Here is a 12,840-nt window from a genome sequence, read left to right as displayed (position 1 = left end):
AAATGTGAATCATTTTCCCCTGTTGTCTCTCATTTGATGTATGAGTTTTGGTAAGAAATGGACAGTCTGGCACAGCCTGTCAGTCATAGTTTTTATTCTTTCTGTCCCCCTGCCCCAGCCCCCACATCTCCACTCCACTGACCCTGCCAGGAACACAGAAACCTGACTCCTCAGCCAATTTTATTTTATTTTCTTTACTTATTTATTTTTTGTCTTTTTAGGGCTGCACCCATGGCGTATGGAGGTTCCCAAGCTAGGGGTCGAATTGGAGCCACAGCTCCTGGCCTATGCCACAGCCACAGCAACGCAGGATCTGAGCCACATCTGCGACCTACACCACTGCCCATTGCAATGCCAAATCCTCAACCCACTGAGCAAGGCCAGGGATCAAACCCCCAGCCTCATGGTTACTAGTCGGGTTCCTTAACCACTGAGCCACGATGGGAACTCTCCTAGCCAATTTTAATGAGCTGGTGGAAAGGATACTGAACCTAGAGGTAGACAGTGTGGCTTTGTTTTAACTCCACTGCTCCTTGCCCATCTCATATCAAAAAAGATACCTTACCAGCCTGGGCTTCAGTTTCTTCCTCTGTAAAATGACAGGCGGGATGAGTGCCTTGCTTTCTTCACTCTTTCCTGAGCCACCCCTAACTATGGAAGGGAGTGAACTTTGGACCCCCAAGTGTTGATGGGCATAACTCAAATGATTACCAAAACATTATTTGGAGTTTTGTGTGTACTTAAAAAAAAAAATACACTTTCACTATAGGTTGTCATTTATCTGTTTATAAAAAAAATTTCCTCCTCTCGGAGTTCCCGTTGTGACACAGTGGTTAACGAATCCGACTAGGAACCATGAGGTTGCAGGTTCGATCCTTGGCCTTGCTCAGTTGGTTAAGGATCCGCCGTTGTCATGAGCTGTGGTGTAGGTCGCAGACGAGGCTTGGATCCTGAGTTGCTGTGGCTCTAGCGTAGGCCAGCAGCTACAGCTCTGATTAGACCTCTAGCCTGGGAACATCCATATGCCAAGGGAAGCGGCCCTAGAAAAGGCAAAAAGAAAAAAAATTTCGTCCAAATTTAAGTAAAATTATGTTGGAAGATTTATTATCATTCCCCTTGATGCTCCAGGTTGAGAATGACAGAACTGGATAATCTAAAAGAACTTTCCAGGATCAGATACTGTATTAAGCTTCAAGGTCTGAAAAAATTGAGGGGAGGATATGTATTTTCACCTATATTATTTGGCATTCTGAAGATCCATTGCTAAAGTAATATTTATGCTCTTGAATGATGTTTCAGGTGTTTTGACCAGTTTTTTTTAAGTAAAAGCTACCTTCTGATCCTGCGTGTGTTTGTGTGAAATTGAAGCAACACTTAATCTGACTGTGATGTACTTTCACAGTTTTCCGTTCTATTTTATTCTATTCTCTTATTTTTCTGCTGTGTTCCATCGTATTAAAAAAAAAAAAAAAAAACCAGCAACTACTGTCATTGGCATGAATGGATTGTAACTTGTAGTTTTAGAAGACCTTGTTCAAGAGGAGTTGATAAACATTGGTATATTTGAAACTCTTGTAATTGCGGATCTCTCCCCCCACCTCCACTTTTTTCCCCCACTCTGCAGCATATGGAATTCTGGGATCAGGGATCAGATCTGAGCCACAGTTGCGACCTGTGTGGCAGCAATGCTGAATCCTTAATCCATTCTGCCAGGCTAGGGATCGAACCTGCATCCCAGTGCTCCAGAGACACTGCCAATCCCATTGTGCCACTGTGGAAACTCCGAGGACCTCGTTTTTTTAGAGAGAATAGATGTTTCCATGAAATGCATTCTGATTTTCATCGTCGTCTTGGTTTCCTCAAAATTAGGAAAGTTTTAATGTAGAAAGGACTATTTGATTCCTCTGCCAACTCTGGGATATGTTTTCTGAGTCCAGCCCTTGCAATTGTTACATAGTCGCCTTTCTGCTTTGTCCCTTCTCGTGCTTTCAGACTCGGGGTAGACCCTCTGCCGTCTGAAGTTTTGATGAACATGGTGTGAGCCAAGACTCAATTGGAGATTCTTTTACTTTACTTGAAAATGTCCTGAATAAATTCTGGAAATGTAGTTTTACTGATAATTGGAATTAAAAATGCCATCTTCCCCCCTTCTCGCTTTTAGGTATCTTACGTCACTCTGTCCACAAGAGAAACCTTTTCAAAAGTTGGCCGAGAGCTTTTAGGGGCCATCACAGCTATTCACCCAGACATAATTTCTGTCCTTCTGGATAGAGTTCAAGACACCATTGACCAGGTTGGAATGGTGAGAGCACAGATTTTGTTTCCTTTCCCCCCCCCTTTCATTTAAACTTTGGCTATTGGAGCAGTGAGAAGAATAGTACAGTGGTTGGGATGACTGAGTTGGTGCAAACGAGGTGAAGAGAACATTTACTGTGTTGCAGGTTCTGTGCTGTTCATGGTGCCTGCTTGGGATTAGCCACTGTGGTAAAAATCTGTGGGTTGTTTCTCTTTTATCTCCTCCAACTGACTTTCCCACCTCCTTCAGAGGCAAGTTTTCACTTTAGTTATAGCCTGTGGTTAATTCACAATTTTATTTCATAATTTTGTTTTGGCCTTCATAATTGTAATTTTTTTTTCTTGGAAGAGACAATGCTTACTTGGAAATGAAGAGTGAAATTAAAAGTAATAATTTAAGTTGAGCAAGACACATTGTTTAGTTTCGTTGTTTGTCACAATCCCTTTTGTAATCTTTAGGTTTTTCTTTTCTTTTTTTTTTTTTTTGTCTTTTTAGGGTCATACCCACAGCATATGGAAGTTCCCAGGCCAGGGGTTGAATTGGAGCTGCAGCTGCCGGCCTACACCACAGCCATAGCCACAGCCACAGCAATGTAGGATCTGAGCTGCATCTGGGACCTACATCATAGCTCATGGCAACGCCTTATCCTAATCCACTGAGCAAGGCCGGGGACTGAACCCATGTCCTCCTGGATACTAGTCAGATTCGTTACTGCTGAGCCACAATGGGAACTCCTTTATGTAATTTTTTTTTGGTCTTTTTTTTTAGGGCTGTTCCTGGGGCATGTGGACATTCCCAGGCCTAGGGGTTGAATTGGAGCTGCAGCTGCTGGCCTATGCCACAGCCCCAGCCACAAGAGTGCAGGATCTGAGCTGCATCTGTGACCTATGCCACAGTTCAGAGCAACTCCAAATCCTTAACCCACTGAACAAGGCTAGGGATTGAACCTGCATCCTCATGGATACTAGTCGGGTTTGTTAATCACTGAACCACGACAGGAACTCCTTTATGTAATTTTTAAAAATAGCTTTATTGAGATATAATTCATACACCATACAATTCACTTATTTAAAATGTACAAGTCAGTGATTTTTAGTATATTCACTGATATGTATAGCTATCACCACTGTCAATTTCAGAACATTTTCGTCACCTCAGAAAGAAACCACATACCCCATAGCTGTCGCACTTCATCTGCTCTAGCCCGAAGCAGCCACTAATCTACTTTCTGTTTTTATAGATGTAACTGTTCTGGACATTTTACATAAAGGGAATCATACAATATGTGGTCCTTTGTGACTGGCTTCTTTCACTTAGTATAGTGTTTTCCAAGTTCATCCATGTGGTAGCACATGTCAGTGCTTCACCCCTTTTTATGACCAAATAGTATTCTATTGTATGAGTGTCTCATTTTAAAAAACACACTTAACTGAAGATTTTCTTGATAATCTATAATAACGCCATGATGAGTGAGGTTTTCTAGTGGCAGGTGGTCATGTATCGTAACTTCAGGAGGAAGGTTTGAAGTAGTATTTTCCTCTAGGCCTGTATTTGCACAGAGCCTTTCCATCTTACAGTCACTGCACTATCCCTATAGGATGGATGACTGATAACTGTCATTACTTCATCACATTCATGAATGAGCAGATTCAATGATCGATTGCTTTATGAGTCGTACTTTTTTTCCTAAACAAAGAATAAATTGTGTATCATGGTTTATATGGAAAGTGTATGTTACTTTTTTGGTATGGGATATAAAAAGCTTTAGACTCTTTCAAATGTATGCAGAAGTAGAGACTGGCATAATGAATTGCTATGTACCCATCATCCAGTTTTAACAAACAGTAACTCTTGGTTGTTCTTGTTTCATTTTTACCTCCATCCATGCCAGGTATCTTCTTTCTAGAATGCTTTGAAGATAATAGAAGTAATTTTTAAAATGCCATAGGAGAAATAATTATTTCAAGTGCTAAAATCTTTTTGTAAAATTTCCACTTACTTATCATGACTTTAAATTTGGATCATAATACGTTGATTTTTTTTAAAAGAAGTATACCAGTTTACATATAAAAAACGTGGAATGTGCTTTTGGTGTATCTATCATTAGTTTTAATATTCATTTGATTGGGTTTTCATTTCATTGCCTAAAAAATCGGAGCCCCACTTTGCTTGGAGAAGAATTTTTGCAAGCACTTCAATAATGTAGTATTGTAATATAAAATTGTCCTTAAGTTTTGATTTTAATTTTTACCATTTTCTTTTAAATAAGGTCTCTTTATACTTGTTTAAAGAACTGCCTTTATATCTTTGGCGACCTTCTGCCTCTGAGATAGCTGTGATTCGGGATTGGTTATTGAATTATAACCTGACGACGGTGAAGAATAAATTGGCCTGTGTTATTCTAGAAGGACTGAATTGGGGATTTGGTGAACAGGTATGTGTTAAAACTGTTCCCTAGTGACTAGAGGGTCCACACACATCAGTTTCAAAGAAACATTTTCTCAAAACATGGCTTTTTTGTTTGTTTGTTTTGCTTTATAGGGCTGCAGCTGTGGCATGTGGAAGTTCCCAGGCTAGGAGTTGAATTGGAGCTGTAGTCACTGGCCTACACCACAGCCACAGCAACATGAGATCCAAGCGTTGTCTGCGACCTTCATCACAGCTCAGGGCAACGTCGGATCCTTAACCCACTGAGCAAGGCCAGGGATTGAACCTGTAATCTCATGGTTACTAGTCAGGTTCGTTTCTGCTGCACGATAGTGGGAACTTCAAAACATTGCCATTTCTGAGTATGATTTGTGAGGCCTACAATTTCTTTTTCTTTTCTAAAACATTTTTATTTTTTTATATGGCAATTATTTCTGCTGTACAACAAAGTGATTCAGTTATATGTATACACACATCCATTCTTTTTCAGATTCTTTTCCCATATAGATTATCACACAATATTGGGTAGAATTCCCTGTGTTGTACAGCAGTTACCTGCTGACCAGTCATTCCATATACAGAAGTGTGCATGTGCCGATCCCAGACCCCCAGTCAGTCACTCCCCCTACCTGTCCCCTTTGGTAACCGTAAGTTTGTTTTCAAAGTCTGTGAGTTTGTTTTTGTTCCACAAATAAGTTCATTTGTATCCTTTTTTTTTAGATTCCACATAAGTGATAATATGATGTTTGTCTTTCACTGACTAACTTCACTTGGTATGATAATCTCTAGGGCCATCCATGTTGCTGCAAATGGCATCATTTCATTCTGTTGAAATGATCATATGGTTTTTATTCTTTAGTTTGTTAATGTGGTGTAACTCACTGATTGGCTTACGGATATTGAAAAATCCTTGGGTCCCTGGGATAAATCCCATTTGATCATGGTATATGATCCTTTTAGTGTGTTGCTGGATTTGGTTTGCTAGTATTTTGTTGAGGGTTTTTGCATCTATGTCCAACAGTGATATTGGCCTGTAATTTTCTTTCTTTATTTCTTTTTTTTTTGCATTTTATCTGGTTTTGGTATCAGGGTGATGGATGGTGGCCTCATAGAATGAGTTGGGGAGTGTTCCTTCCTCTGTGTTTTTTTGCAGTAGTTTCAGAAGGATAGATGTTAATGCTTTTCTAAATGTTTGCTAGAATTCACCTGTGAAGCTCTCTGGTCCTGGACTTTTTTTTGTGGGAAGTTTTTAAGTCACAGTTTGAATTTCAGAACCTAGGATTGGTCTGTTCATCTTTTCTGTTTCTTCCTGGTTTAGTCTTGGAGAACTGTACCTTTCTAAGAATTTATCCATGTCTTCTAGGTTGTCCATTTTGCTGGCGTATTGTTGCTTGTAATAGTCTCTTACGATCCTTTGTATTTCTGTGATGTCTGTTGTAACTTTTTTCATTTCTAATTTTTTTGATTTTAGCCCTTTCCTTTTTTTTTTTCTTGGTGAGTCTGGCTAAGGGTTTATCAGTTTTGTTGATCTTTTCAAATAACCAGCATTTGGTTTCCTTGATCTTTTTTTTTATTATTTCCTTCATTTCTGTTTCATTTATTTATGCTCTGATATTTATGATTTCTTTCCCTCTACTAACTTTGGGTTTCATTTGTTCTTCCTTCTCTGTTTGCTTTAGGTGTAAGTTTAAGTTGTTTATTTGAGATTTTTCTTGTTTCCTAGGTAAGCTTATATTGCTATAAACTTCCCTTGTAGAACTGCCTTTGCTCATTCCATAGGTTTTGGATCATTGTGTTTTCATTTTTATTTGTCTCTAAATATTGTTTGATTTCCTCTTTGGTCTGTTCATTGGTTGTTTAGTAGCAGATTGTTTAGTCTCCATGTGTTTGTGTTTTTTGCAGTTTTTTCCTTGTTGTTGATTTCTGGTCTTAACACGTTGGGGTCAGAAAAGATACTTGATGTGATTTCAGTTTTCTTAAATTTACCAAAGCTTGATTTGTGGCCCATAATGTGATCTGTCCTGGAGAATGTTCCATATGTGCTTGACAAGAATGTGTATTCTGCTGCTTGCAGATGGAATGTTCTGTAAATATCAAATCTGCTAGTCTGCTTTATTTAAGGCCTGTATTTCCTTATGGATTTTCTATCTGGATGATCTGTCCATTGCTGCAAGTGGGGTATTAAAGTCCCCCATTATTTTTGTGTGGTTGTCAATTTGTCCTTTTAAGGTTGTTAGCAGTTGCCTTATATATTGTGGTGAACCTATGTTGGGTGGATAGATATTTAAAATTGTTATATCTTCTTCTTGGATTGATCCTTTGATCATTATGTAGTGACCTTCCTTGTCTCTTAAAATATTCTTCATTTTAAAGTCTATTTTGTCTGTTTTGAGTATTGTTACTCCAGCTTTCTTTTGATTCCCATTTGCATGGGATATTTTCTTCCATCCTCTCACTTTCAATTTGTATGTGTCCCTAGAAGTGAAATGGGCCTCTTGAAGACAGCATATATATGGATCTTGTTTTTGTATCCATTCAGTCAGTCTATGTCTTTTGGTTAGGGCATTTAGTCCATTAACATTTAAGGTAATTATTGATATGTATGTTCTTATTGCCATTTTATTAAATGCTTTGGATTTGCTTTTGCTGCTCTTTTTTCTTCCCTTCTCTTGATCTCTCCTCTTGTGGTTTGATGACTAGCTTTAGTGTTGTATTTGAGTTGATTTTTCTTATTTGTGTATCAATTGTAGACTTTTGATTTGCAGTTACTCTGAAGTTTTGATATAAGAGTCTCTATTATATATATGAGATTATTTTAAGTTTTTAGTCTCTTAATTGCAAGTGCATCTCCAGTGTCCTGCGTTTGTAGCCTCCTTTTCTCACATTTTCTGATTTTGGTGGCATAATTGTGTGTGGGTGATTTCATATCTTTACTGTGTATATACCTTTCCTGGTGAGCCTTGTCATTTGCGGTATTTTCGTTTCTGGTTGCAGGCTTTTCTTTTCTGTCTAGAGAAGTTCCTTTAGTATTTGTTGTAAAGCTGGTTTAGTATTCTTGAATTCTCTTAGCTTTTGCTTATTTGTGAAGCTTTTGATTTCTCCTTCAAATCTGAATGAGAGCCTTGCTGGGCAAAGTAATCTTGGTTGGAGGTTTTTTCCTTTCATCACGTTAAGTATATCATACCACTCCCTTCTGGCCTGCAGAGTTTCTGCTGAAAAATCTACAGATAACCTTACCAATAAGGTTATCTTGGTTATAAAAATCTTGCCAATAACCTTCACTTGTGTGTTATTTGTTTCTTTTCCCTAGCTGCTTTCAATATTTTCTCTTTGTCTTTAATTTTGGTCAGCTTGATTAAATATGTGTCTCAGGGTCTTCCTTCTTGGGTTTATTTTATATGATACTTGTTGCACTTCCTGGATTTGAGTGAGTGGTTCCTTTCCCATGTTAGGGAAGTTTTTGGCTATTATTCTCTTTGAATATTTTTTCTGTCCCTCACTCTATCTCTTCTCCTTCTGGCACCCCTATAATATGGATGTTGGTGAGTTTAACATTGTCCCAGAGTTCTCCAAGACTCTCTTCAATTTGTTTTCAATCTTTTTTCTCTTTTCTGTTCCACATCCATGATTTCCACTAATCTGTCGTCCACCTCACTTATTCGTTCTTCTGCCTCCTGTATTCTGTTGTTGGCTGCTTCTAATGAATTTTTTATTTCAGTTAGTGTATTTTGCATCACTTCTTGTTTAAGTTTTATATCTCGTATCTCTTTGTTCAGTGTTTCCTGTAAATTTTCCATCTTTGCCTCCAGTTTATTTCCAATGTCTTGTGTCATCTTCAGCATCAACACTCTAAAGTCTTTTCCTGGTGGCTGAGAATCTCCTGATCATTTAGCTGATATTCTGGGTTTTTTTCTTTCTCCGTTATCTGAGTTATAGTTCTCTGTCTTTTCATTTTTATAGGTTTTTGGTGTGGTGACCTTTTTTACAGATACAAGAGTTGTAGCCCCTCTCACTTTTGGTGTCTGCCCCCCTTGTAGCTGAAGTCGTTATGGGGGCTTGCTGTAGGCTTCCTGAGGGGAGGGACTGATGCCTGCCCATTGGTAGGTGGAGCTGATTCTAGTCCCTATGTGGATGGGGCTTAGTCTCTGGATGGGCTTAAAGGCAGCTGTGTGCCTGAGGGGTCTTTAGGCAGCCTGTTTACTGAGGGGTGGGGCTGTGATCCCACCTGGATTGTTGTTTGCCCTGGGGCTTCTCAGCACTGACAGGTGGGGCTAGATTTTCCCAAAATGGCCACCTCCAGAGAAAGGCATGCTGGCTGCTGAATATTCCCGAGAGCTTTGCTTCCAATATCCTTCCCTCACAACAAGCCATATTCACCCCTGTTTTCCCAGGAGGTCCTCCAAGAACTGCAGTCAGGTCTGACCCAGATTCCTATGGATACTTTGCTTTGCCCTGGGATCCAGTGCACGTGAAAGTCCGTGTGTGCCTTTTAAGAATGGGGTCTCCATTCCCCCAGTTTCTTGGAGCTCCTGGGCACAAGCCCCACTGGCCTTCAATGCCAGATGCTCCAGAGGCTCTTTCTCCCAGTTCCAGATCCCCACACGTGGGAGTTTGATGTTGAGCTCAGAACTCTCACTCCTGTAGGTGAGTCTCTGTGAACCAGTTAGTTTCCAGTCTGTGGGGCTTCCCACCTGGGAGGTATGGGGTTGCTTATGTCGCGTAATCTCCCCACCTACCTCTTGATGTGGCCTCCTCTTTGTCTTCTGGAGTAGGATATCATTTTGAAAGTTTCTGGTCCATTTGGTTGAAGATTGCTCAGCCTTTAGTTGTGAATTTTGTTGTTTTTAGGAGAGAAGTTGAGCTCCAGTCCTTCTATCCTGCCATCTTAATCCCATCTCCGACCCCTCATCCTCATGGATCCTAGTTGGGTTTGTTACCACTGAGCCACGATGGGAACTCCTCGCCCATATTCTTATGGATTCTCTGCTTTGGACTGGAATCCCGTGTGTGTGAAACTGTGTGTGCCTCCCAAGAGTAGAGTCTGTTTTCCCCAGTCCTGTGGCGCTCCTGTACTTAAGCCCTGCTGACCTTCAATGCCAAATGCTTCAGGGACTCCTCCTCCGAGTGCCAGACCTCCAGGCTGGGAAACTTGACATGGGGCTTGGAACTGTCAGTCCTATGGAAGAGCCTCTGCGATATAGTTCTGGTCTGTGGGTCACCTACCCAGCAGGTATGGGATTGTATATATTGTGAAAGCGCCCCCCGCCCATCTCATTGAGCCCTGGCTTCTTTGTCTTTGGGTGCTTCGTTCAGCCTCTAGTTGTGATTTTGGTGTTTTCATGAGAGGAGATGAACTCAAGTCCTTCTACTCCACTGTCTTGTCTGGAACCTGCTGTTTCTTTAGCTGTGTCAGGGTCTAGGATCTTCTCTTTAGTTCTGTTTTGCAGAGTGAGCATCCCCTATATGAAGATAAATGGTTCCACATTGAAAATTCTTCCCCTTTTACTTGGACCATTTGTTCCTGCTGTTTTATTTCTGGCCATTACCTTGGTTCCTCCTAATTTCCTCTCCTGCCTCTGGTCCTTCTTCATACATTTTGTGCTATGTGTCATTGCCAGATTTGTATTCTGAAACACTGTGCACTGATTAAGAGCCTGTGCTCTGCCAGCCTGCCTGTGTTCTGATCCCAGCTCTGCCACCTCCTGGCAGTGCGACCCTGAGCAAGTATCCTAAACTCTCTGGGCCTTGGTTGCTCATCTGTAAACATTTGGATTAATAGGCTTACCTCAGAGGGTTGTTGTAAGGAGTCAGCAAATTAGGACACATAAAATATTGAGGACCAGTCTAGGTACATATTATTATTGTTATTATTATTATTATTTTTGCTTTTTAGAGTTGCACCGGTGGCATATGGAGATTCCTGGGCTAGGGGCAGAATTGGAGCTATAGCTGCAAGCCTACACCACAGCCACAGCAGCGCAGGATCCGAGTCGTGTATGTGACTTACACCATGGCTCACGGCAATGCTGGATCCTTAACCCACTGAGCAAGGCCAGGGATTGAACCTGCAACCTCATGGTTCCGCTGTACCACAATGGAAACTCCTTATTATTATTATTTTTTTTTGCTCTTTTAGGGCTGCACCTGTGGCATGTGAAGTTCCCAGGCTAGGTGTTGAATCAGAGCTGCAGCTTCTGGCCTACATCACAGCCATAGCAATGTGGGATCTGAGCCACATCTGTGACCTGTGCTCATGGCAATGCTGGATCCCTGGCCCACTGAGTGACGCCAGGGTTTGAACCCACATCCTCATGAGAATATTGATTCGTTTCTGCTGCACCACAATGGGAACTCCAGATTTTTTTATTGGATTATTTTCCATTATAGGTTGTTACAAGATATTCAGTATAGTTAGTTTCCAGTGTTATGTAGTGGGTCTTTGTTTTCAAGATGCTTTTTTTACTGTCCCGACTAACCTTTCAGTTCAAAGTTATAACAAAAAATCAAGACAGCATGTTTGTGATTATTTTTCTCTTTAATAGACGACTCTTCATCTGGATCAAGCAGTCCATGCTGAAGTAGCTTTAATGATTCTTGAAGCATACCAGAGGTACCTTTCACAGAAGCCATATGCTGGGCTTCTTTCTGAAAGTATGAAGCAGGTATTTCTTTCTCTTATGTGTTGAGGACATAAATCTTTATTATAAATGACTTGGGTGGATAAAGTTACCATATTTACCCTTGGGTTTCCTAAGAACTTTTCTGGCAACTTAAGATACTGAAATTGAGTTCTATGGTTGGAGAAAGACTTTTCTTTAAGAAGTTGTCTACATATGACTGTTTTAATATTGTGAAATTTGAGTTGAGCTCCAGGTGTGCTGGAACTGGCTTGTATGGGCTCAAGAGAACTGATTGTTAAATTTTTAGGAACTTTGCAAGCCCAGTTGTTAACCTCTTAGTGGCTTGAAGGTGACCATGGTGGGAGTTTCTGTACCACCAAAGTTGGCAAACCCTATAAAAGAGCCCCCACACTCCAACTGGTTGTTAAATTTGTTTACTAGCGCACCATTTGTGGCATACCAACTTTCATATTATTACTCTTTTGCTTGAGCTGACCCAGATCAGGTTCAGAAAGTGACTAGCAAGTAAGCAGGAGTGGTCAGTAGTGAGTGAGAAACTGCTTTAATTTAGTGCTGTAAACACTGAGTACCAGGGAAGCATTTTGTCTTCTTTTGAGGGTATTGTTGATTACAAAAAGGCAAGGGTGGGTGAGCTTCCTGATTTAATGTCTATGTGACTAATGTAGTTTAAAATATATAATTGTTTTAGGTTTCATATTTGGCCAGTATTGTTCGATATGGAGAGACACCTGAGACCTCATTTAACCAATGGGCCTGGAACTTGATCTTGAGATTAAAACTGCACAAAAATGATTATGGATTACAACAGAACTGTGCAACTGTTCCCTTCTCCCGCACTGTGCCCGAAATGACTGAGTCACCCACGTTTCATCCTCTCTTGAAGGCTGTTAAGGCGGGCATGCCCATTGGCTGTTATCTGGCCTTAGCTATGACGGCCGTGGGCCACAGGTATAGTGTTTGGGTTGTACTGCTGGGGTTGCTGAACTTGTAGTCAGTGATTCTGCAATTTCACCTTTTACATCCCAAGGTCTGAGGCCTCCATCAGATCTATCTAGGGGAAATCAGTGCTAAATAATAAGCTTTGACTAATAGCTTATCAAGGGGCAGTTCTGCCTCAATTCATATAAGACAGATTTGTCACGGAAAATGGCCTTGTTGCATTATGAAGAGAGTTAAATGTGTCACCCAGAGTCAGTGTTTATATCCGCAATAGATGGAGTCTCTTCCTGAGGATAATGATCAAATAAAAATAATTTGTCCCAGAGTTACCTTGTACAATGGGTTAAGGATCCTGCATTATCACTGTAGTGGCTCAGGGTGCTGCTGTGGCTCAGGTTTGATCCCTTACCCCAGAAACTTCCACATGCTGTGGGTACATCCGAAAAAAAAAAAAAAAATCAGTCACCTGTATGAATTTCATTTCAGGTGATGATGGCCCAACTTGGGCTTTCCAGCTAAAGGGCTAAACCTTCCCAG

At 40.6% G+C, this 12,840-nt stretch overlaps 1 protein-coding gene across 4 annotated transcripts in view; it reads left to right on the top strand.

Moving 5' to 3' along the window:
* The window catches only part of EPG5 (ectopic P-granules 5 autophagy tethering factor), a 117,567-nt gene that overhangs the window by 32,368 nt on the left and 72,359 nt on the right, over nt 1-12,840 (top strand). For all 4 annotated transcript variants that reach the window (XM_047764107.1, XM_047764098.1, XM_047764089.1 and 1 more), the window contains 4 exons: nt 2,162-2,302; nt 4,566-4,730; nt 11,266-11,385; nt 12,053-12,312. In XM_047764107.1, the coding sequence (XP_047620063.1) occupies nt 2,162-2,302; nt 4,566-4,730; nt 11,266-11,385; nt 12,053-12,312 (686 nt within the window). The remainder of the gene's footprint in view (nt 1-2,161; nt 2,303-4,565; nt 4,731-11,265; nt 11,386-12,052; nt 12,313-12,840) is intronic.

This window comes from Phacochoerus africanus, chromosome 2 (assembly GCF_016906955.1).
Source record: "Phacochoerus africanus isolate WHEZ1 chromosome 2, ROS_Pafr_v1, whole genome shotgun sequence".
In the NCBI taxonomy this organism is placed as follows: Eukaryota; Metazoa; Chordata; class Mammalia; order Artiodactyla; family Suidae; genus Phacochoerus; species Phacochoerus africanus.
This window is presented reverse-complemented; position numbering and strand designations above follow the sequence as displayed.